Source organism: Danio rerio, chromosome 4 (genome assembly GCF_052040795.2).
Source record: "Danio rerio strain M-AB ecotype USA chromosome 4, GRCz13ab, whole genome shotgun sequence".
NCBI lineage: Eukaryota > Metazoa > Chordata > Actinopteri > Cypriniformes > Danionidae > Danio > Danio rerio.
In genome coordinates this window covers 69,112,439-69,136,011 of record NC_141024.2, presented here as the reverse complement: position 1 = coordinate 69,136,011, position 23,573 = coordinate 69,112,439, and the positions used below count along the sequence as shown (strand labels likewise).

The 23,573-nt window shown below is 36.9% G+C and overlaps 1 protein-coding gene and 4 non-coding genes across 7 annotated transcripts; 2 read left to right on the top strand and 3 right to left on the bottom strand.

Moving 5' to 3' along the window:
* Positions 1-2,339: 2,339 nt before the first annotated feature.
* Positions 2,340-2,421, bottom strand: trnas-aga (transfer RNA serine (anticodon AGA)). The gene has a single exon. It is a non-coding gene; the product is annotated as a tRNA-Ser (tRNA).
* A 118-nt stretch (positions 2,422-2,539) lies between these two features.
* trnak-uuu (transfer RNA lysine (anticodon UUU)) lies at positions 2,540-2,612 on the bottom strand. Its single transcript has one exon. It is a non-coding gene; the product is annotated as a tRNA-Lys (tRNA).
* Positions 2,613-4,493: 1,881 nt separating this feature from the next.
* trnaq-uug (transfer RNA glutamine (anticodon UUG)) lies at positions 4,494-4,565 on the top strand. Its single transcript has one exon. It is a non-coding gene; the product is annotated as a tRNA-Gln (tRNA).
* Positions 4,566-8,424: 3,859 nt separating this feature from the next.
* Positions 8,425-8,497, top strand: trnar-ucg (transfer RNA arginine (anticodon UCG)). Its single transcript has one exon. It is a non-coding gene; the product is annotated as a tRNA-Arg (tRNA).
* Positions 8,498-13,758: 5,261 nt separating this feature from the next.
* Positions 13,759-23,469, bottom strand: LOC108184006 (uncharacterized). 3 transcript variants are annotated; one of them, XM_087250324.2, is made up of 3 exons: positions 22,856-23,469; positions 21,257-21,406; positions 13,759-15,362 (listed from the first exon to the last, which is right to left on the bottom strand). In XM_087250324.2, exons 2-3 carry the CDS (start codon positions 21,339-21,341, stop codon positions 14,368-14,370), a joined length of 1,080 nt encoding a protein of 359 aa, XP_087106450.1. In that variant the 5' UTR covers positions 21,342-21,406; positions 22,856-23,469; the 3' UTR covers positions 13,759-14,367. The 3 variants fall into 3 exon arrangements, with proteins under 3 accessions (XP_087106450.1, XP_087106449.1, XP_087106451.1); XM_087250323.1 differs by lacking the exon at positions 22,856-23,469 and adding an exon at positions 21,746-21,799; XM_087250325.1 differs by lacking the exon at positions 22,856-23,469 and adding an exon at positions 21,751-21,799.
* Positions 23,470-23,573: the final 104 nt, after the last annotated feature.

The window sequence follows — 23,573 nt, the reverse complement described above, 5'->3', positions numbered from 1 at the left end:
TTTTCAGACGGTAATATGTCTGCTTTGCAAAAGTAACCTCAGCTGAGAAAGAGGACAGAAGAGTTTGGTATGTTAAGAGCTGTGCAGGATTTTTAGTTTTCCGCCAAATTCTCTCTGCAGCCCGAAGTTTTGAGCGATGCTCACGGAGAGCATCCGAGAGCCAGGGTGCAGGAGGACTGGCACGGGCTGGCCTGGATGCAAGAGGACATAATCGGTCTAGACATGATGCTAGTGTGGAGCAGAGTGTATCAGTGGCACTGTTCGAATCAAGTGCAGAGAGTTTGCAAGATGGAGGAAGAGAGTCTGAAACAATGGTGGATAGTCTATTGGGTGAGAGAGATCGTAGGTTTCTGCGAAAGGTAACCAGTGTTGGAGTGTGTGGCGGCTCAGGAGTAATGTGGATGTTGAAAGACAGAAGGAAATGATCCGATATTTGTAGTGGAGTTACTATTGTTTGATCAGCGAAGCAGTGTCGTGTGTAAATAAGGTCTAGCTGATTACCTGATTTGTGGGTTGCAGAGGTAGGTGCTCTTTTTAGGTCAAAAGAGGCAAGCAGAGTCTGAAAGTCTGCAGCTTGCGGTTTGTCAACGTAAATGTTGAAGTCACCTAGCACCAACAAGGGAGTGTCAATATTAGAAAAAGATGAGAGAAGAACATCCAGTTCATCTAAGAAGTGACCTAATTTACCTGGCGGGCGGTAGATGACAACCACATTTATGTAGAAGGGGTGGATAATGGTGACTGCATGGAATTCAAAGGAGCTGATTGATGGCAGGGACGTTATTAGAGTATATTTCCATTCTTTGGAAATTAGTAGTCCAGTCCCACCCCCTCTCCCTGTGTGACGAGGAGTGTGGGAAAAAGAGAAATTAGCAGAAAGAGTTGCATGTGTAGCAGTGTCCTCCGGCCTCAACCAGGTCTCAGTTAGAGCCATGAGATTATAGTCAGAATATGTAGCTATGGAGGTAATAAAATTTGCCTTGTTAACAGCTGATTGACAATTCCAGAGGCCCACGGAGAGAGAGAGTTGTGAAATAGCAGATACATGTATTGAACGAAGGTTGTGAGGATTACGCCTGCAGCGTACCTACCATGTTTTTCAAGTGTTAGTAACAACAGGAATTAGAAACACATAATAAAAGTGCACTGACAACAAAAGATAAAGTAAAACAAGAAAGTAAAGTAATCAAGTGCTTTGTCGGTGTCTTTGCTCGGTGGAGTCGCGCAGGTAGAGTCGATGGTCTTTACACTCGTCGGTCTTCACACGAGGCGGTCTTCACACGAGGCTGCCGCGACCGCTGCCGCGGTGAACTAGTTGTTTATATAACCCCAAAGCACTAGCTGATTGAATTCAGCTGGACACGCCTCGAGAGTCAAAACAAGGGCCGAAACTGAGGCGGACGATGCGAAACCGTCCGCGTTCGCTACACAAGCTCTTATAGTAACCAAGGACACAGTGGCTAAACACTTCTAGTATGATACACAACTGAAAGCAAGTTTAAATGTCCTACAACTTTGCACAAACAGCTGAAAACAAGTCCTCAAACCATACACAACAACTGAAACAAGTCTTAAATGTACTTACAGGCTGCTGGTCTTGATGTTAAAGTGCTTCTCCTGCCGACTAAGCTAGCGTGCTCACTATATAGTGGTTACCTGGCGTTTGGACACGCCTCCCGAGTCAAAACAAGGGCCGAAACTGAGGCGGACGACGCGAGACCGTCCGCGTTCGTTACACAAGCTCTTATAGTAACCAAGGACACAGTGGCTAAACACTTCTAGTATGATACACAACTGAAAGCAAGTTTAAATGTCCTACAACTTTGCACAAACAGCTGAAAACAAGTCCTCAAACCATACACAACAACTGAAACAAGTCTTAAATGTACTTACAGGCTGCTGGTCTCGATGTTAAAGTGCTTCTCCTGCTGACTAAGCTAGCGTTTTTCTCTTATATCATATCCCTAGTCTTCCACACTTTAGGAAACGTAAACATTCAGGACGTGCCATTAGCACAGCTTGCACTAAAACAAGGCTGGAGACAACGGATGGCAACACAGATTGCGACACCAATGTCACCTTGAAAAACCTGCCGTGACGCGGATTCGAACCGGGGTTGCTGCAACCACGACGCAGAGTATTAACCACTTTACGATCACGGCGAGCTACGAAACAGCCGTTGTGACCTATGTGTGGTATGTTCCTCCCTGTTGTAAGCCCCTTTCTCTTCAGTGAGAAGACTCTGTTGTTTTTCTCCTCCTACCAGCACAACGCTTTTCCCAAGAAACAATAGAAATGCAAACAATTGACGACTGCTGCAATTTTAAAAAGGGGAAGGACGTAGTCGGCAGGATTCGAACCTGCGCGGGGAGACCCCAATGGATTTCTAGTCCATCGCCTTAACCACTCGGCCACGACTACATGACAGCCTGTACTGCCATTTCTTTATGCCTAGTACACATATTGTGTATCCAGATGAAACTTTCATCAAACGATAGCTCAACGGCAAAAGCTGTGGCTCCACAAAATGAGCGTCACACGCCCGAACAGGGACTTGAACCCTGGACCCTCAGATTAAAAGTCTGATGCTCTACCGACTGAGCTATCCGGGCTCCACAACAGCAATTCACAAGTAGGCAAGGTTTGGGTTGTAGTCGGCGCAGACCTTTACAGTACACTAAAGTTTACCGTGAGATGGGGTTTTAAGCTTATGGTTGGTGTGGATGTTGCTAAAACATGACAGGTTACTTTGAGGTTGGGTTTATGGTTTTTGTAGGTGTAGACATCAGTACAACACAATAGTTTGAACTTCATGTCATGTAGGAGACATTAAATAGATCAATGATAACTGCAGAATGTCTTTCTGCTGTTGTGGCAATGAATGGACACTCAACAATTGAAAAGATTCCTTCCATGCCTTAGAAGCGTGACTTGATCAGTACTTATCTACACAGCATGCTGGCATCAAAGATCCTATTTCTCTTATATCATATCCCTAGTCTTCCACACTTTAGGAAACGTAAACATTCAGGACGTGCCATTAGCACAGCCTGCACTAAAAGAAGGCTGGAGGTAACGGATGGCAACACAGAGAGCGACACCAATGTCACCTTGAAAAGCCTGCCGTGACCCGGATTCGCTGCGGCCACAACACAGAGTACTAACCACTATACGATCACGGCGAGCTACGAAACAGCCCTTGTGACCTATGTGTGGTATGTTCCTCCCTGTGATAAGCCCCTTTCTCTTCAGTGAGAACACTCTGTTGTTTTTCTCCTCCTACCAGCACGCTTTTCCCAAGAAACAATGGAAATGCAAACAATTGACGACTGCTGCAATTTTAAAAACTGGGAGGTCGTAGTTCTTTTTACCAGCACCGCACAAAAAAAGCTGGAATAGCATAATTATCTCTTGAAGGCCGGAGAATGACAGTTACTCTGAGCTTTTTAGCAAACATGGTGGGAAGTGGCTGGTTAGCTCAGCTGGTTAGAGCGTGGTGCTAATAACGCCAAGGCAGCGGTTTTGATCCCCGTACTGGCCAAGCTTTTACCCTTTAAGGCCTCAGAGGCATTTCAGGATTCTGCCTAGTCTCACAGACATGAATGCTGCAGGATACTTGTGAAAAGGCAGCCGAAATAGCTCAGTTGGGAGAGCGTTAGACTGAAGATCAAAAGGTCCCTGCTTTGAACCTGGATTTCCTCAAACCATTGCTGTTGTTCTTTTTTGTGCACAAGGGTCAGGTGACTGAAAGTCACCCAAAAAGCCTAGCTGCTTCACCCTTAAGTCCACCTGCTTCCACTTGACCAAAACACTATCTTCCTCCCAGATGGTCACGTTGCTTCTGGCGATGATTCCAATGGCCTGATCGACAGCACTCTATAATGCTATGTATTTAGCGCTTTGATGTCCCACTGCGGACACGCTGCTGAATAAAAGAAAACTGTGACTTGATAGGGCTTCTGAATGGTTGCAATGATAAGTACTACACAGAAACCGGCAAAGCTGACCTAAGTAGTTTCGCTTTAAACCCTCAAGGTGCCACCAGCTTTGCAATAAAAGCCCATGTAAAAAGGCATGAAAACAGAGGTAAAGAATGCAGGCATTGTTCCCGCTACCTCTCGCATGCAAAGAGAGCACTTTACCATTTGAGCTATTTCCCCTCAGAGCAATCAAAAATTGGCGATTTTCGACGTGGTCAAAATAGAAAAAAAAAGATCAAATTTGCTCTGTGGTGGCCTCTTTGCCCTGCCTGCCGTTTAGTCGTCAAATTGCCTGGAATAGTGCGCTTTTCTTTTGAAGGCCCTACCTGGTCCTGCTCCAGTAAACGTGTGAGGAGCCCTGCATGCCGAATGACGAGTTACTCAGAAATCAATGCACATTGGCACTGCCTTGTATTGACATTCTGCTACTTTCTGTCAAGGCCGTTTTTTTTTTGTTTTTTTTTTTTACATTTTTTTCTCTTTAGCCCGGGCAGCACCAACCAGAAGACTTGAGGTTCCATGGTGTAATGGCTAGCACTCTGGGCTTTGAATCCAGCAATCCGAGTTCAAATCTCGGTGGGACCTTGATTTTTTACCAGCACCGCACAAAAAAAGCTGGAATAGCATTCTTATCTCTTGAAGGCCGAAGAATGACAGTTACTCTGAGCTTTTTAGCAAAGATGGCAGAAAGTGGCCGGTTAGCTCAGCTGGTTAGAGCGTGGTGCTAATAACGCCAAGGTCGCTGGTTCAATCCCCGTACTGGTGAAGCTTTTACCCTTTAAGGCCTCAGAGGCATTTCAGGATTCTGCTTAGTCTCACAGACATGAATGCTGCAGGATACTTGTTATTGGGCAGCTGATGTAGCTCAGTTGGGAGAGCATTAGACTGAAAATCTAAAGGTCTCTGGTTCCATCCCAGGTTTCTGCAAAGCAATGCTGTTGTTCTATTTTGTGCAAAAGGGTCAGGTGACTGAAAGTCACCCAAAAAGATTAGCTGCTTCACCCTTAAGTCCACCTGCTTGCACTTGACCAAAACGCTATCTTCCTCCCAGATGGTCACGTTGCTTCTGGCGATGATTCCAATGGCCTGATCGACAGCACTCTATAATGCTATGTATTTAGCGCTTTGATGTCCCACTGCGGACACGCTGCTGAATAAAAGAAAACTGTGACTTGATAGGGCTTCTGAAGGGTTGCAATGATATGTACTACACGGAAACCGGCAAAGCTGACGTAAGTAGTTTCGCTTTAAACCCTCAAGGTGCCACCAGCTTTGCAATAAAAGCCCATGTAAAAAGGCATGAAAACAGAAGTGGAGAATGCAGGCATCGATCCCGCTACCTCTCGCATGCTTTTCTTTTGAAGACCCTACCTGGTCCTGCTTCAGTAAACGTGTGAGGAGCCCTGCATGCCGAATGACGAGTTACTCAGAAATCAATGCACATTGCCACCGCCTTGTATTGACATTCTGCTACTTTCTGGCAAGGCCGTTTTATTATTTATTTTTTTTACAATTTTTTCTCTTTAGCCCGGGCAGCACCAACTGGAAGACTTTTATTAAGCTTGGTAGTAAGTGGCCGGTTAGCTCATACTGCTACCTGTAAGTCGTGGTTATTCTTGGTTACACCGGCCAATCACTTTCCGAGCTGGAACCAACATTCACCCTATTCTTGGTTACGGCAGCCAATCGTGTTCCGAGTTACAATGAACGCAATGGCCAATCAGAGCCCTTATACCATCCATGATTTGTACTGTAATAAAAGATTTTGTCACTGATTAATTCGGACAACAATTACAAAGTAAGTATTTTTATAACAAGTTGGTTTAAGTGAATAACCATTACAGTAACATTAATTACAACAACACAATTATTATATGATTGTTATAGATGTTATATGACGTTGTTTGTTAAGATTAATGTTAGCCGACCAAGCCCACTGTACAGTTTTACTACAAACATTTTAATGCAGTTATTATACATTACAACACTTTATATTATCATTTACTACCACAGTTACAATAATGCCCGTGCATTATTCTCACACATTAATGAATCACTTCACTAATAATAAATATAAGGCTCATTTCATCAGTCACTAATTATAAACAAATTGTATAATAACGCTCACATATCACTACATCACTAATCATAAACTAATCTAATAATGCTCACGCATAATACATCACTAATTATAAAGCATAAAACAATATGGATCACGCAAGATTGCATCACTAATAATAAACCAATAATATAAGGGTCACAAATTAATCCATCACTAATAATAATTATTATTAGTGATGGATTGATGTGTGACCCTTATATTGTCTTATATACTGAGGGATGTACAGGACCAAGACATGAGAGCAGTTGGGGCAGACTTTGAACCCAGGGGAGCACTCCACAGGTTCTGTGCTGGTGGCCCCAGAAACTTGATCCACTCCAGAGTAGAACCGAACAACTCTGGCAGGGGCAAACTGCGACCGCAGTGCACTGACTGAGAGCAATGCCAAAAATCCTGAACGAGCCAGCCAGGAGTATAACCTAGAATTTTCTGATCTGTAGTCAGACACGTTATCCATTGCGCCACTGGCCCACTCTGTGCCAGGAGTGCTCATTAGCATGCTGCTTGGAAAGAGGACATGGCCCGGTAAACATGGAGTTCCTTCAACGCATGCTGTGCTTTGTTGTCATGGCAAGTTGTGGTGTGGATAGGATGCTCTTACACAGAGCATGTGACAGTCCCTCCGTAGAAAAACTGTGATCCAGGCTCTGAGACTTTCTCTTCTCCAGGAGGAGGTTGCAAACATTAGAGTTATTTTTGTCAAAGCAGCTGCAGCACACCTGGGTGGAGGCCCACAGCTAGACTAGAGGGCAACCTTTAGCCAGGCCTTCCCTGGTGGTCTTGTGGTTAGGACTTAGCGCACTCACCGCTGTGACCTGGATTCGATTCCTGGTCAGGGAACTTCCTTTTCACCTCCATGGTGAACTTCGAGCAGTGTTGCCGTTAAACTCTTCACGAAAGCAGCTCTGAACGCAAAAGATGTACTTCGAGCCGCACTGTAAGACGTAATAAGACACACTCTGGCACAGACATCCAGTCTGCACGCTGGAATACACACTATTATCTCATGGTCGAGACGCAGCTTCAAAAATTAGTTTCAAACCGGAAGTACAAATTTGCTTGAAATAACGCAAAAACAACCAATTTACACTTTTTAGTGAAATATTTGTGTCCTAATAGTGTTTTTAGCAGTGTGGGACACATATATGATTGTCAACAGCTCAAAAAATGTGTTTTGGAGTTTCGTGACCCTTTAAGGTACAAATGGTAGAGAAAATACACACATGAAAATCTTACTTTGTTTTTCTTTTAACTAAGTATATTTTTATATGTTTTGTTGTTTTGTCTCAAATTATTTTATGTAGGACACAAATGCCTCAAATGCAGCTTTAACATCATTGGAATAAATTATATTTTAACATATTCAAATGGAAAAGCTAACATATTAAAAAGGAATAATTATTTACAAGGTTACTTTTATATCTGCATTTTTATAAACTAAAGCAGTTTTGTCCCAAACCTTTGAAAAATAGTTTATGTTGTCTTTATATTTTTAGATGTTTCATTTATTACTGATTTTACTTTATGCTTTCAAAATATGTAACTATGCATTTGAAGTGATATTGTGCTATTTTGCTACATAGTAGAAGTGAACTAGTTTTGTTTTGTGTTAAAGCCACAATGGCCCTGCATAAAAGTGCTTTACTGGGACCTTATAGGCACATTTTGTGCCTGGACTCAACTTAGTATTAGTGGGACCTAACTATTTTGTTAATTACTAAATGCCCACAGAGCATGCTCATAGGACATACTTCTGACTCAGATAGTATACCTATACTTCGCCCATTGTGGCTATATACACTCCACTTTGTGTGGACTTGCTATGGGCCCAAAGTGAACTTCTGTTTCGAGTGGGCCAGCCCACAGTTTGGTCTAGCAACATTGTATATGTTTTTGGTATAGACATGTTTCTTTGGAAATTTGTGCAGTAATACTGTACACCCAAGTACATGAAGGTGAGCTTTAGCAAACAGCATAATACATTCAAAACTATTGTATAAAAATAGCATATCTTATAAAAAAAAAAGCATATCTTAATTAAGATATAAATTGGATCTCATTGAAATACTGTAGAAATTATCCAAAAGGATTTTTATGTATTGTACTATAAAACAATCCTATAGGAATGGTTCCAAAATATGATCAAAATTCTAATTGAATTCCTTCAAAGAAATCCTATAAGATGCTACTTTTTTGTCCGTTTGGCAGTGCCACAAAAAAATTCTGTGAAACCGGTCCAATCTACTTTTTGTTCATGTTGTTTTTTGTTATGTGCGTCAGCAACTCCCTGGATGCGTATTACAGTTCACAGGCAGTAAAAACGGCCCAGTGGCCTAATGGATAAGGCACCAGTCTTCGAAGCTGGGGATTGTGGGTTCAAGTCCCACCTGGGTTGTCTTTGATGCAGTTCTTATTAAGTTGGCTTTGCAGCACAATCCAGTGTGACCTTCAAAAAGCTAGGTTCATACCCTTAGGTCAAAAAGACATGACAATGGAAAACCGTTAGCATTTGCCAACAGATATGGCAAATGCTAGTATTGTCCCAGTGGTCTAATGGATAAAGCATCACTCTTTGAAGCTGGGGATTGTGCATTCAAGTCCCATTTGGGTTGTCTTTAATAAGTTACATTTAAGTTGTGTGAAAAAATCCTGACTTGTCTACTTAAAGCTAGGTGTAATGATCTGAGGACAGTAGTTAGCTTCGAATTCTCAGACTTGCTGCACACTTCAATTATGATTCATCCAATCTTGCTTGGATCTAACTGACATGGCCTAGTGGCCTAATAGATAATGTATCAGCATCTGGAGCTGGGTATTGTGGGTTCAAGTCCTACCTGGGTAATTTTTAAAAGTCTCACTTTAAGTTGGGAGCAATGTTTGTTGGATGAAACACAGTAGCTGTGAAAACCTTCTTGAGATGTGTTTGTGTGTCATTAACTTCCTTTATTGTCATGCATATTACCTGTTATGACTAAAAGGGTAACAAGATTCTTAACGCGAAAGGTCATTTTGAATTCTGCATGGTGCCTACAGAGAAGAGACTGTGTACAAACACAAAAATGGTGCTCACATATAAAGCTAGTGGTATGTACAAGATCCATAAACAAATCTAAAAATCGAATCATTGCTGCTTTTTTATCTGTATAATTATACATGTTAGACTGATTTACAGTAGGTGAGAGTTCAATGTGGCTATTACCACCGGGCATATACCACCGCCGCTTTAAATGGACAAGCACGTGTTTTCAATGAATGACAGCAGTTTGTGAATATGTCGCCAGGGGGCACAAAGGGATGGGATGTAAACAGACAGAAATTGTATTTACAGTAGCTGTAAATATGCTACTGTTCTTATAAATGAAGATAAAACGCTAAAACAAAGCATTATAATTCCTTCATTATTCATTAAACATTTGTTAACTTTGTTAACACTTGTTTATAATCATTGTAAACTTGTTAAGTGCAATGAGGATTCATTTTGGAAAATAGAATTGAAGAAATAAAAGACAACTAAAATAAAAGCACAAACAGTCAGAACAAATAAGTAGGCCTAAATAAATAAATAAAGCAGTCTTTTAGCCTACATTCAGAGAGATGTTCAGTGTTTGCTATTTTGATAGAACTAAGACAATCATATTTATAATCACATATATATAAATAAAATGAAATAAGACGTATTATGACTCCCGAAAAATTATTTTTGTTTTATAGGATGCTGTTTTATGTAATACTGGTGAAAATTTCCTCGGTTTGTTAAAGATAATGTGGGAAATATTATTTTAAACTAAATTAAAAAGTTTGTCAAGACAAACTTTAGGCTGGCTTGAGAAAGCTGAATATTTTTTAAAGTAGTTTTTAGAAGCTTAAATAAAAAAAAAGTACTTTTAAGTAGTTGTAAGTTTTAATAAGCTTAACATTTTAAAGCAGTTTTATGTTTAAAGTAGTATAAAGTTTTAAGTAATTTTTTTATTAATTACATTATTTTAAATTTACTTCATTTTGATTGGACTTCAACTTCATATGTGTTATCTACTACAATGCAAAGTTACTTGTCAAATTAATAACCATGGAGCATTAATTTGAGTTTAAGTTATTATCTTGTTCATGAAAACTGCATGCATGGAAAAAAAGATAAATTTCAGTTAAAGATTCAATAACTCTCCTTAAAAAAACTCACCTTTTATTAGATTAATCATCTTTAGAGAATTAAGTTACACATTTAAATGGTTGTTTGTCTCCACCTATTGTCATAATAATGTCATTTCTACAGATTTATTCAGTCATCATTTTGAGCTAGTAAATCATTATTTCCATAATTTAGTAAATCAAAGTTTTGGCTTTTCCTAACAGGCAGAAAGAAGCTTTAGTTATTAAATAGTTTTATCAAAACTTGTCAATTATTTATTGTCAATTGTTTGCACACAAGAATGTTTTGTCTTGGTGATTTGACATTCCAGTACAGAGACAAAAAGTATAAAGTGCAAAGTTCTGCAAACATTAAACATATATTACATGCATAAATGTATAAAATAAAATTATATAGAAAGACAGTATCGCTATAAAATGGGGGGGTGCAAATTTTTTATCTTTGTTTGGATTCATCGGATCTCTTTCTGCTGCTAAATTAGACCAAAACAGTCATTATTTCATAAAAAATTATAATATATTTTACATTTTTTATAAACACGTTTCACTCTCTTCTCTCCCGACGGCGAGTTATAAAGGTAAAGTTGTTTTTATATTCACACATTCGCTCATTTAGAAGTCTCTATATTGTTTACCATGTAATTTTGAATATTCGATCAGAATTAGCATGCAAGTATGACTTAAAAACAACATTAACACTGTTTATTTGACTGTGACCAATGTTGTACTTTGATAGTCATTGGCTGCTAATATGATTTCGCTATTTAGAGTTTGCAAATAACACTGTTATGATATTATACTACCAGAACTTTTAGCAAAGGTGAAACTTTTTATTTCTTTACGACAAAATAATTATGCCAGAAATGTTTCTGGATGAGGTATTTATGTGATTTATACATAATAGGGGTGTTCTGATTGGTCTTAAAGCATCACTAAATTGTGCAGGCATTACAGGTCAAACAATTTGTTACATTTATCAAAATAAACAATAAGGCTCTTAAAGCACTGCTTTGAGAAATGTAGAGTCGTCATATTTCAAATACCTCAAGTGAAACGAAGTCATTTGTTTTATTATTTTATCACTGACAGTGTCCTTGTCCTTGTGTAAAATTATTTCAGTTTAAGATCAAGTGTAAAATAAAATGTTGTATAGACAACAATGAGCAAATAGGACAATAGTGTACAATATGTAAATAAAACCCCAAATTTAAATCTTTTCATCATATACTTTAATTAAACATTTCAAAGCTTGGAAGTATTGTTTACAAATGGACAAAAAGTGTCTCTATGGCCTTTAAAGTATGTGGTAGTTGTGCCAGTACTATTGAAATTGAGTCAATGTCATGAAAGGAAAAATCGACCATACTTTGTTAATGCAAATTCCTATATGTAGCCTTGTGATGTAAGCAGTTAAACCATTTAAATAGTTTTATTCTTAAAAAGGGCCATAATGAAAATCTGAGTTTTTCTCAAAAGTAATTAACTAGTACTCAGTGTAGTTTTTTAAAAGAGTAATTTGTAATATATTAGTATTATTTACTAAAACTTGTCATCTGTGAGAGAACATCAACAAATAAAATAAAAAAATCACAGGCACATTTAGTGCAGGCTTATTATATTATTAATATATGATCAATTATTATTGTTGTTAATAAATGTTTTTTTTTAATTGTATAAATCGATAGATAGTTCCAATGCAGTATTTTTATTAATTGCTGAGAAGACATTGCAGGTGTTCAATACATTGCGTGTCAATTTTGGTTTATTATATTCTTAATTATAAATATAGTATTAACTAATTATTATATCTTATTAATGTTTTCTTTAATAAATCAATAGATGGTTCCTATGCAATGCTTTAATGGGTTGCTGAGAATACATTTCAGGTGTTCAATATGTTGCGTGTCAGTTTTGAAAATAAAAATAGGTGCTGGAAAAAGTGCTTAAAAAACCTTGGTTTTCATTAGGCTGTGTCTGTATGAACTCTGTATGAAATCAGTGTCACATTTTTAATCGTTTGGTGATGGTTAATTAAGATCTCTTGGATGTCAGATCATGTGATGTATTTTGCTGAACTGTGCTCAAATGTTATAAATGTAAAAACACCACATTTTGAAGTGTGACTGCAGTATGTCAATTTAGTTTTTGTGTGTTGCACTCATAGACTTTAGAAAACGGCGGAAAGTCAAATCATCCAAATAAATTTTTATGATGGACAGAAGTTGCAGAGGCTGCAAACGTATAAAACATGAGGCAGTATTTAGTTTATATACACTATATACAACTGCAATTGACCAGCTTTTGGGGGTGAGGCCAGCCTGTGAAAGGTTGAGAACCCCTGGTCTATTAGGCTAGTTTAAATACTATTTTAAGATGTCACTATGCAGAGTGAGTGCATTTTCCCTCCTTCTTCTGGTTTAAAGATAAAGCTCTGGAAGTTGACAAAATCAAATAAACCCAACCTGGTTATGGCGATGTTAAATGATTTGACAATGCTTGATATAAACCGTAAAGTTTACTTTAGTTTGTGATCAACTCTGGAGCAAATGCAGCTTAAAGTGTGACGTGCAGCAAACAGCCAATTACAAGACACACAAGTGCAGCAAACAGCCAATCACAATACACACAAGTGCATCAAACAGCCAAACTCAAGACACATGAGAGTCAGTTTGACTCATTTCTCCAGAATCAGTGATTTTACTGAATTCACTTCTTTGTTCCAGATTATAGATATATCATAATATAAAAAATAATAATAATAATGAATCTAAATACATTTATGAATCTAATAATAATAATGAATCTAAATACATTTATTTGTAGTAATATGGGAGTTTTCACATTGCATCTTTAAAGGCAACAAGTTGTCTACAGAGACTGTAATTGTCTTCAGAAAGAAAACTTGTTTATTTTTTCAAATTAGTCCATCAAAATAAATGTGTAGTGTTTTGAAATCAAAGTCTTCATTTGTTTCCCACAACACATCAAGAGTTGATCAAGTTAAAATCACATAATCTGACACAAATCTGATCTGTCGTGACTAGCAAATGGCATTGTCTGAACAGGGCTTCAGGGAGTCTGTATCGGTCGCTCACTGTCATTGCCTTACAGCGAGTTCACACCACAGGAGTTTATCCACTAACAAGTTTTGTGAAACTGCAGACAAAAGCACAAAATTGGATGTAAATCTTTGTTTGTTCAGGCGAGTGACAATCAAACAATGTGAATTATCAAAAACACAATCTGAGGGTGTAGGACAGTGTTCCCTGCATCTCCTCAAATATTTTCTCCTCCCTAATCTTTCTAATTCTCTTTTCAGAGCCGATCATTTGTTTGGTAAATTAATAAACTATTTGCAAATGTGCACTGTGCACAAATATGGTTATTGGTTCATAATAAGTTGAAACACATTGTTATATTTTGCTGTATTTGGCTTAACCGTTCTTGTGTGGCTTGCCAATGTATAGATGACTCTAACAGATGAAATAAGGAAGCTGACCAAAGTTCTTACAGGGAGAAGACTTTATTGAAGACAACTAATAGTGTAGGTCCTCATCAGTGATGTTAACTCATCCGTCTTCAAGTACCTTAAACCAAAGTACAGTCTGTGAGACACTACTTTATAACAAACGGCATAACTGCGTAACCAGGGCCGGCACGGAGAGAGAGGGCAGCGTCCGCGACACCTGCCTTACCACCCGCGTCCTCAGTTATATCTGCAACACCTCCCTCACCACCCGCGTCCTCAGTTATATCCGCGCATAGGGCGGCAGAAAAGAGGTACACGATACCTTGCTTCATTTTCATAACCGGTCACTTTCGTTTTCACATTGGGGTTTAGGGCGGCGTGACTGTCTTCTGACTAGAGCGGCAGTTCAGCTTGATCCGGCCTTGCATGTAAGCAATAACTGAGGTAAAAAAAACTCTGGTTATTTATAGTGAGTCAGGAATCATCTGATTGGTAAATCATGTTTTAGCTAATGCTGGACCAGCTGTGGACAATCATAAGCATGTGATCCTCTCAAAAGTAGTTTATAAATAAACTTCACTTGAATGAACAGCCAAACTACATGAAAAAGCTGCCGTTTTGAATATACCCGTGTTTGTGTGGACAAGGCCTCATTTTTCAGGACTCTGCTCTGCATTGTGAAGCTTCAAGTGAGCGCTGAGGCTTCTTTTATGGGTAAAGCCCTTTCCACACTCACTGCATCTAAAATGATCCTCTCTTGAGTGAGTCTTCATGTGTCGCCTAATGTAGTCTTTGCGTGTGAGTTTAATTCCACACTGATCACATGTGAACACTATGGTTCCAGTGTGACCATTCATGTGGTTCATGAGGCTAGATTTGGTTGAGAAGCTCTTTCCACACTGAGCACATGCAAACGGGTTCTCTCCGGTGTGAGTTCTCATGTGGTGTTTGAGTGTGCTTTTATATGTGAAACTTTTACCACACTCTGTGCATGTGTAAGGTTTCTCTCCAGTGTGAATCCTCATGTGGATGTCAAGGTTTTGTTTTTTAACAAAACTTTTCCCACACTGTGTGCAAGTAAATCTTTTCTCTCCAGTGTGAGTTCTCATGTGGACTTCAAGGTTGCCATTTTGCTTAAAACTCTTTCCACACTGAGGGCAAGAGTAAGGCCTCTCCTCAGTGTGAATTCTCATGTGCATTATCAAGTTTCCTGCATGATAGAAGCTTTTTCCACACTGTTGGCATGTGTACGGCCTCTCTCCAGTGTGAATTCTTATGTGGGTTTTAAAGTTTTCTTTTTGAAAAAAACTCTTTCCACACTGTTCACAGGTGTAAGGCTTCTCCCCAGTGTGAATTCTCATGTGCACCGTTAAGTTTCCTATAGTATAGAAGCTTTTTCCACACTGTTTGCAGGTGCAAGGTTTCTCCCCTGTGTGAACTCTCATGTGAACATCAAGCTTTGGCTTTTGACTAAAAGTCTTTCTACGCTGTTTACTGCTGAAATTACACTTAGATTTGGATTTCCGAGGTCTTCCACGTGATGAAGTCTTTTTAGTCAATGTGGGTTTTTCATCAGTCAATATGTCTTGGTGTTTCTCTTCCATTTCATTCCATTGATGAGTCTCTTCTTTCAGCACCATCAGGTCTTAAAAAAACAACAAAAAAGTGAACTTTAGTATGAAGCCACAAAGCGATAAGCATGAAATGGATGTTTCACCCACAAATAAAAATAACCAATTAACATTTACTTTCCGTCATGTGGTTTTAAACATTTCCTGTCTTTTGAAACACAAAGGAAGCTTGCATTTTTTTACAATATCTTGTGCTCAAAAGAACCAAGGGATAACTTATTAATGGAGAGTAAAAGGTGAGGCTAATTTAAATTTTTTTTTTTTTTAATTTTTACAAGATGTAAAATAAGTCTTTGGTGTTCCCAGAATGTGTCTGAGGTTTCGGCTCAAAATCAGATCTTATACCTTGCAGAATATTTCATTTTGGGGGTCAGAGGAAAACCAAGCTGTTTTTGTGCCTGTGGCTTTAAATGCAAATGATCAAATGCACTCGCTCTAGATTACTCATGTTGTGTTCCCTTATGTGTATCTTCCACTGGATTTAAACATTTGTAACTTGCTTAGAAGACCCGATTAAGACAAATCCTGCATGTTCATAGCAAGTACGCATAATTCAGCTTATATTATTGAGTTTGCATTATTGTAAATAACTTATGCAAATGTTTCCCAGTACTGGTTTGCAGCTGGACGGTATCCGCTGTTGAAAACATATGCTTGATAAGTTGGTGGTTCATTCCACTGTGGCGACCCCTGATAAATAAAGGGACTAAGCAGAAGGAAAATGAATGAATGAACTTTTGCAAAAGCTTAATGCCACGTTTTCTGTAAACTGTGATGAGGAAATGGCGAGATGACATCCCAGGTGAAAAAAATATATAATTAAATGCAATTAAAATACACTTAAATACCCACAAATACATTTTTAGAACATTGTTTTTTTTTTTTTGTGTTAAATAAAAGTTTGATGGTTTTACACTATAAATATACTAAATAAGTATGTTTATACTTCAGTAGGACTTTAGTACACTTGACAAAAGTATATTAAATACCAGTAATACTTAAATACATTTTTAGTGTACTACAATAAAGTACACTACAGAAAAAAACACCCAAAAGAGTTTTATTAGTGTGTTTTTCAAAAGTGTGCTTTAAATGCTTTAAACATTAGTTGATTTTTAGTACACTGTTTAAGTTTAAAATAAGTTAATATATAAAAAATCTATTAGTAATGTATTATAGTAGAAGTACATTTTCCCAAAAGTTGTACTTAAGTACACTTAATGTGAATGCAATTATCACTAACACTTAAATTGATTTTGAGTGTGGTAATCTTACCAAAACATTATTGTCTTGAAGTATGTGTGTGTTGTGGGTCAAGGAATAATCAGGAAATCCAAGAATGGGCATGCAGAAGGGATGATATGTTTGTGTATATCCAGTGTAGTCAATAATATGATAATCTAAGGAAACATATGTTTTACATTGCATATTCTAAAATTGTTCTGGACTGTTTATCCTTCTACTTAATTATCTTTTGTCTAACCAATTACGTGAGGATGTCTAAACAATCTAATGACAAAGGTTTGTTGACTCTGTTAGCATAAATATCACTGTATTCTGAATGTAAGGAAGGTCGACCTGTAGAGCTCATGGAGAGTGCTGAAGCTGATTTCTTGCTGTCAAAACTACAAAACTCATTAAATTAAAACTCATTAAATTTCCTTCTATTTTATTTCATTCCTGACTCTTTGTTTTTATTTATCGCAACTGGTCTTTCACTGTTCTTAAAATGTACTTAATACTAATTTTTAGTACATTAAATACAAAATTAGTTTGGGAAAATAGAGCACTTTTAATACAGTATTTAGCACACTTTTTTTTTACAATTTGTATATTCTTTTAATATATTACTATTATACTTTAAATTAGTCATAAATATATTTAAATGTTTAAAAGTAGGGTTCCAGTGTTTTTCTAGTTGTAACTAAATATATATTTTTAAAAATACAGATATAGTATGTTAAAAGCACATTTTAATTCAATTTCAGTGTGTCTCAAAATAGCACAGTTGAGTGCACTTAGATGGTGTTAAGTTTATCTTAACATATACTTAATACTATCTTTTAGTACATTAAGTACAAAATTAGTGTGCGAAAATAGAGCACTTTTAGCACATTACTGAAAAAAGTGTACTAAGTATACTTGAAGTGCATTTTAGTGCACTTTTTTTCTTTTTTTTTTACCTGGGCAAGCAAAGAGATCTGCATGCTGTAGGCTATTACATAAATGCGAACTCAACTTTTAATACTGCAGTCACAACATTTGTCATTGAAATAACGCCACAGGTAGTTGGTAGATCTGTGTAAAAAAGGCCTGCCGTTACAGCTGGAAAAAATCCTAAAGGAAACACTGATATAACTTATGCAAATGCTTCCCAGTACTGGGTTGTAGCTGGAAGGACATCCGCTGTTTAAAACATATGCTAAAAAAGATAGTGGTTCATTCCACTGTGGTAACCCTTGATGAATAAAGGGACTAATGCTGAGTTCAGACTGCATGATTTTCAAAATATTCGTGTTACAGATGTTTTTCTCACTGCATGACTATCTGGTCTAGCGTTTTGTCACTGGTTTGTCTACACTGCAAGATGGATCGGCGACAGGGAGTTTCACACTGCATGACTATACAAAAGGACAATCACAGACAACTTTGTCCAAACTATGTCTCACAGCCAAAAATACATATAGCTTTTGTTATTAACTACATAATGAGAAAGAAGCCTTTAATGGGGTAGAAAATGTATATATTTGCTCCCCTGGCATGGTTTCCGCTACATTCATTCTTCCATGGCAGGGCACCACGACAAAATTCATCCCGCCACGGCTTCATTACAGCTTCTCATTCAAAACATTTCATTTTTAATAGCCGGTAATAACGTATTAAACGCCAAAACTTATTAAAAGGTTGAGTGAATTATAACCGCGTGAACTTCTCTGTAATCGTAGTAGTGCTGTGTATTATTTGTTTACCCCGTTAAGAATATGGGCGACAGACTGACTGGCTGACTGACAGATGCGTGAGGCCAGCAAACACGATCTATAGCCGTTTCACTTTACTTCAGGACGCATTAATATCGTTCTGTAGGTCAATTAGAGACATTCATAAATGTACAAGCAAAGAGATCTGCATGCTGTAGGCTATTACATAAATGTGATCTCGACTTCTAATACTGGGGTCACGACATTTGTCATTGAAATAACACCACAGGTAGTTGGTAGATCTGTCTAAAAAAGGCCTGCCGCTACAGCTGGGAAAAATCCTAGATGAAACACTGCCTGGGTTTTGAAGGGAACTAGCAATTTCTCTTCAACTTTTTCCTTTTTTGGCCCAGTTGAGCCAAAGGAAAATGAATGAATGAACTTATGCAAATGCTTAATGCCAGTTTGCTGTAAACTGGAGTAATGAGGAGATAGCAAGATGACATACTTTGCAACTTGTTTTCATTCACTTGTACTTTTGTCTTTGTTTTATTGTCTTTGTGCATGTCCCGAGGCTTAGCTGAAGTCCTACATGATGACATTTTATATACCTGACAAGATGCAGAAATGCCATCAAAAAAGGTGACCTGCTGTTTGTCTAATCAGGGACAGTGACAACATAAATATACAAATAATAATGTTAACCCGGTGGTTGGGAATGTGTAATGTCTGTAAATGAACATCTAGGATTATTTGTTAGCCCCTGGTATAGCATGAGCAGTGTGGAAGGTGCTTACTGATAACCAAGGATTTTGTTATTCAGAGTGGGAATGACTCAGGATTATCCATTTGAAGTGTAAAAAGCCCTAAGAATACTCAGCATCAGTTCTCAGCATAAACAGAGCACAAAGACAAACAGCGACATACAAAAATTGTCAATCATGTCATAGCAGTGACCTGATCCCATATGCTAATGTTTTAGAACTTCCAATTCAAGTGCCTCTTGGAGAAATGACCAGGAATAATAAATGGCAGAAAACGGTCACAGTACTTGCTCTGCAAACAAGTGTGTTCATGACTATACATACAAACAAAAATAATAAAAATAGAAATTTTGACTTTGCAACATTAAGCAGCATTAGGCAAGGGCCAGTATAAGATTCTAATTCTAATAACCTTGAATAAAAATATCACAGTTTCATGGTACTGTGATTACTGCTCTAAAATGAATATTTTTTTATATGTCTGGGTAAAAAAACAAACAGTTTTCCCCTTTGAACACAATGTATTTTCTTTTGAGAAACTTTGAAAGTGTTTTGGAGCAGTAAACATGTCAGGCTGAATAATTCTAATGAATCATTGACTTTTGCTGTCTTCATTAGTTTTAGAAACACAGATTTCTTTATGATTTAAAATGACATCTTTTGATATCTTTTCTGCTGGAGATACTGTTGTCCTAAAAAACTTAAAACATAAAAACCTTACATATACAGTAGTAATGATATAGCAGAATATTTTGTCAGCTTTATACCTTGAAAATTGTTATCGTCCCATGCCTTAGCAGCATAACACTGTTTTTAGGATCTAAAAATTAATTCTTTAAATAAAGTCTCAAGCAAAAAGATTCCAATGTCTGCTGGTACACAAAGAATATGGTCAATATTTTGATGAACTTTACACTATTTTTTGTTTGCATATCATCAGCATCCTGTAATCCATTTCTTAAGCAGCAAAAGTCATTTGTAGACTAGTTTGTTGGCCAGTTTTAGTCAGTGCAATGCTAATCGTTATTGTTCTACTATAATTTGTTTATTTTGCCTCATTATGTCCCACAACATCATCAATATAGTTTAGAATAATGTACAATGTTTTATAATAATTAATTATTTTAGTGTCCATTTCATTCAGCATGTTTAAAATTGTGGGCATCCACGTTTTTGACATGCTTTAAACCAGGGTTTCTGCAGGTTTCACCAAGTTAAATTTAGGACTTTTTAAGATCATTATGAATGAAAATTTATACTCATAAAGGGCTAAATGCTAAGGAATTTTTCAGATGGCCCAGATGAAAATGTTTTTTATTTGCCCCTAAAAAATATTATGATTTTAATACATTTAATAATACAATAATAAATGAATAATATAAAATTACAATATTTTAGATATTTCTTAGCAAAAGATTTTAAATATTGTGTAAAAACAAGCCTTTACTTGTATCCATACACTTTTTCCCAACATAAACTTTGAAAAAATACAAAAAAATTAACAAATGTTTTAAAAGTTTTTAAAACTATAATAAACTAAATCTATGCACAACAATCTGTCCAGGTCAATGTCCTCAGCAGTAAATACATGGATCACATTTAAACAAATGTTATTGTAAAAGAAATAATTAAACTATTATGATAAATAGAGTTAAAATGTCCTTTTTTAATTAAAAAGTTGAAAGTTTTATTGAGATGGATTGTTGGTGATTGTATGGGTTTTGGCCAGATTGGGTAGTAAATCATGAACAAAGGAAAATGAAGACTTGTTTTAAAAAGATTTAAGACCTACAACACAATATTTCAGAAAAATTTAAGACTTTTTAAGGCCTAAAATTTAGATTTTGGAATTTAAGACATTTTATGATTCGCGGAAACCCTGTTTAAATACAATAGCCCTGGTAATTAGTTATTATAATAATGTGGTTCTAACTCAGATACTATTAGTAACAACTACTAGAAACAAGTTTAAACCCATAAAGAATTTGGTAAAAAAAAAAAAAAAAAAGGAATTTACAATTATACATAAAATAATGACAAAAGACATGAGAACAAGTAACAAGAAAGAAACTTATTCCTGTCTTTATATGAGTGCTTATGTGCATTTAGGAGAACTAGGCAGCACACTCAGGGCTGCGAGATGGATTTAATTTAGTATTCTTATTATTAAAATATATCTGAATGAGGATCAAATGACTGAGTTGGTGTTTGAGAATAAAAACCAACCTGTTTGTTCCTGCAGATCTTCCTGTTTGACTGTGAATGTTTCTTCAATCTTCAAATCTTCACTCTCCACTTTAATAAATGCCATCTTTATAACAGTGTGGAGATCAGTCACTTCAGCAGGAGTTTTGCTCTGTGTTTGGACACTTTATCCTGTTTAAAATGAACAAAACAATAAAAAATGTCCTGTTTAAAATAAATAAAACAATGAACAGAAACAAGATAACTTCTCTTTAAAAGTGTCTTCATATGAATAATCAACAAAAAGAAATCGGGTAAAACGTTTCTTTAAAACACTTATTACACACTTTATTCAAACAATAGCTCTCAAATAATGAGAGATTATAGATTATAGAAATAGTACTATGTTGTATAAAAAGGTAAAATAATATTTCCAACAGCAGGGACATAATTTAATATCGTTTAAAAAACCTAAAACTTCAGAACTTTAACTTTAAATCGGTTTATATCTGTAAACCTTTTAAAACAAACCTTACTCCAGTTGAACCAGCGCTGATGCGGCGCCGCCTGATGACGTCACAGGCTACGCCAAAATAAAAGACTTTTTTTTTTATCTAATAATCTAATTTCAATTTTGCATTTTATTTAAAATGTTTAGCAAATGTTTATATTAATTTACTGATTTAATTTACTCTAACATTGCAGAAAACACATTATGTTTACCAATCACACTAACAATAACACTAACCTGCTTCTTTTTAAAGGATAAAAATTGAGTAAAAAGTGTACTTAAAAAAGAGGCACCAGTTCCAGCTGCCACAAAAAGGCAATGAACACAAAATAAAATAGGTTGCTTATGTCAAAAAGACAGAGAATCAGGGATAACAGCAACAAACATTTTAAAAGAAGAAGGGATAGACCTTGTTGAACTCATGAAATGCACAGACATACGTTCAACATGTGTCTACCTCAAGGACCAGTCTTGCAGTTTTTTTTTTTTTTTTGCATCCAACGAAACAGATGGGAGTTGAATTAAAATAGATAGCTGGATTGACATTTTAAAAAAATGATACAAAAAAGTATAGAAATAAAAGGTAAAATGCAAATGCATAATTTAAATGGTGTAATGGTTGATTTTTATAATTGTCTATAATCTATTCACATACTTTTATTTATTTCTGTATTTATTAAGTTTTTGTATGTTTGTTGTTTTGTTTATCTTTTAAAACTCATACTGTATTGCTAACAGCAAGTGACAGAATTCCTTTCTTTCATTCCAATTACAGCAAATAACTCCTGCAGGAATTATAAAATCCTGCAGCATTTGTCACTTGCTTGGATCCACTGTGAAACCTGTAAGAAATTCCTGCACATATCGTCAATGTGTCCTACAGGATTTTATTATTCCTGCAGCACTGCAGCTATCCTGCAGGGGGAAAAATAAATCCTTCAGGATTCCTGTAAAAAGTACTGCATGATTCTAAAACCTGTAGAGTTGCCTGCACATATTGACATTTTGTCCTGCAGGATTTCATAATTCCTACAGGATACCAGCAGGTTCCTGCAGAAAAAAATGAAGAAAACACAAGGAAAGAATAAACTCAATAAATGTATCCTTACATTATGTAGGAACTGAAATACCTTAGGTAATTTAAGAAGGCAGTGAAAGCAGTCATTTTATTTTCAGGGAAATCCACATTGAAGGACTGATGTTACTTTCTCCAATACAGCAGGTGGCGGTGTGCAGTTTTACTCTGCTCTCTGACTCTACGCACAGCCAGAAGAAGAAGTGGTGCGTAGCGTCTAAACTTTCTGCTCCACATCCAGCGTTAATACTGCTTTAGGTAAAGTCATGCATGTAACCGTCTGCATGTCATTTGATTGAATGTAAATCCCACATGTACTTTTGGCCCCCGCATGTCCCTATCTACTCTTTTCAGAGTGTTTGCGACGGATGTTTTTACTGAACTCGTGTGACCGTAGACTGTAAAGTACAGGGTGTGACCATTGAGATGAAATTTGTGAGTCATAGTTCAGTAAATCAAAGTTCTCCAATATATTTCATATGTTTTTCAATATGAACATGTTTGCTGAATCCAGCTTTTTAACATGCTTTACAGCACTGCTCGACGTTGATCACTTGTAATGTCTGCGCGAGTGCGCGTTAACGATCGCGTGCATGAGCGACCTGGGCGTTCCCGAGAGAGTATTTCACGGAACAGCGCCCCCTGGTCACAATTTTCGGCACAACATAACCCTTCAGAAACGAAAGGGAAAAAGCTTGTTGAATCCATCATTTACCTACACTGAATAGCTTTATATCTTTAATGTCCTGACAGAACCTGTATTGCTGAGTTCA

Excerpts from the sequence above, each read along its gene's own strand:
- LOC108184006 (XM_087250324.2), bottom strand. The coding sequence starts at position 21,341 with ATGGCATTTATTAAAGTGGAGAGTGAAGATTTGAAGATTGAAGAAACA. Across the intron at positions 15,363-21,256 it reads AGATCTGCAGGAACAAACAG|ACCTGATGGTGCTGAAAGAA; the intron begins GTTGGTTTTTAT and ends TGTTTTTTTAAG.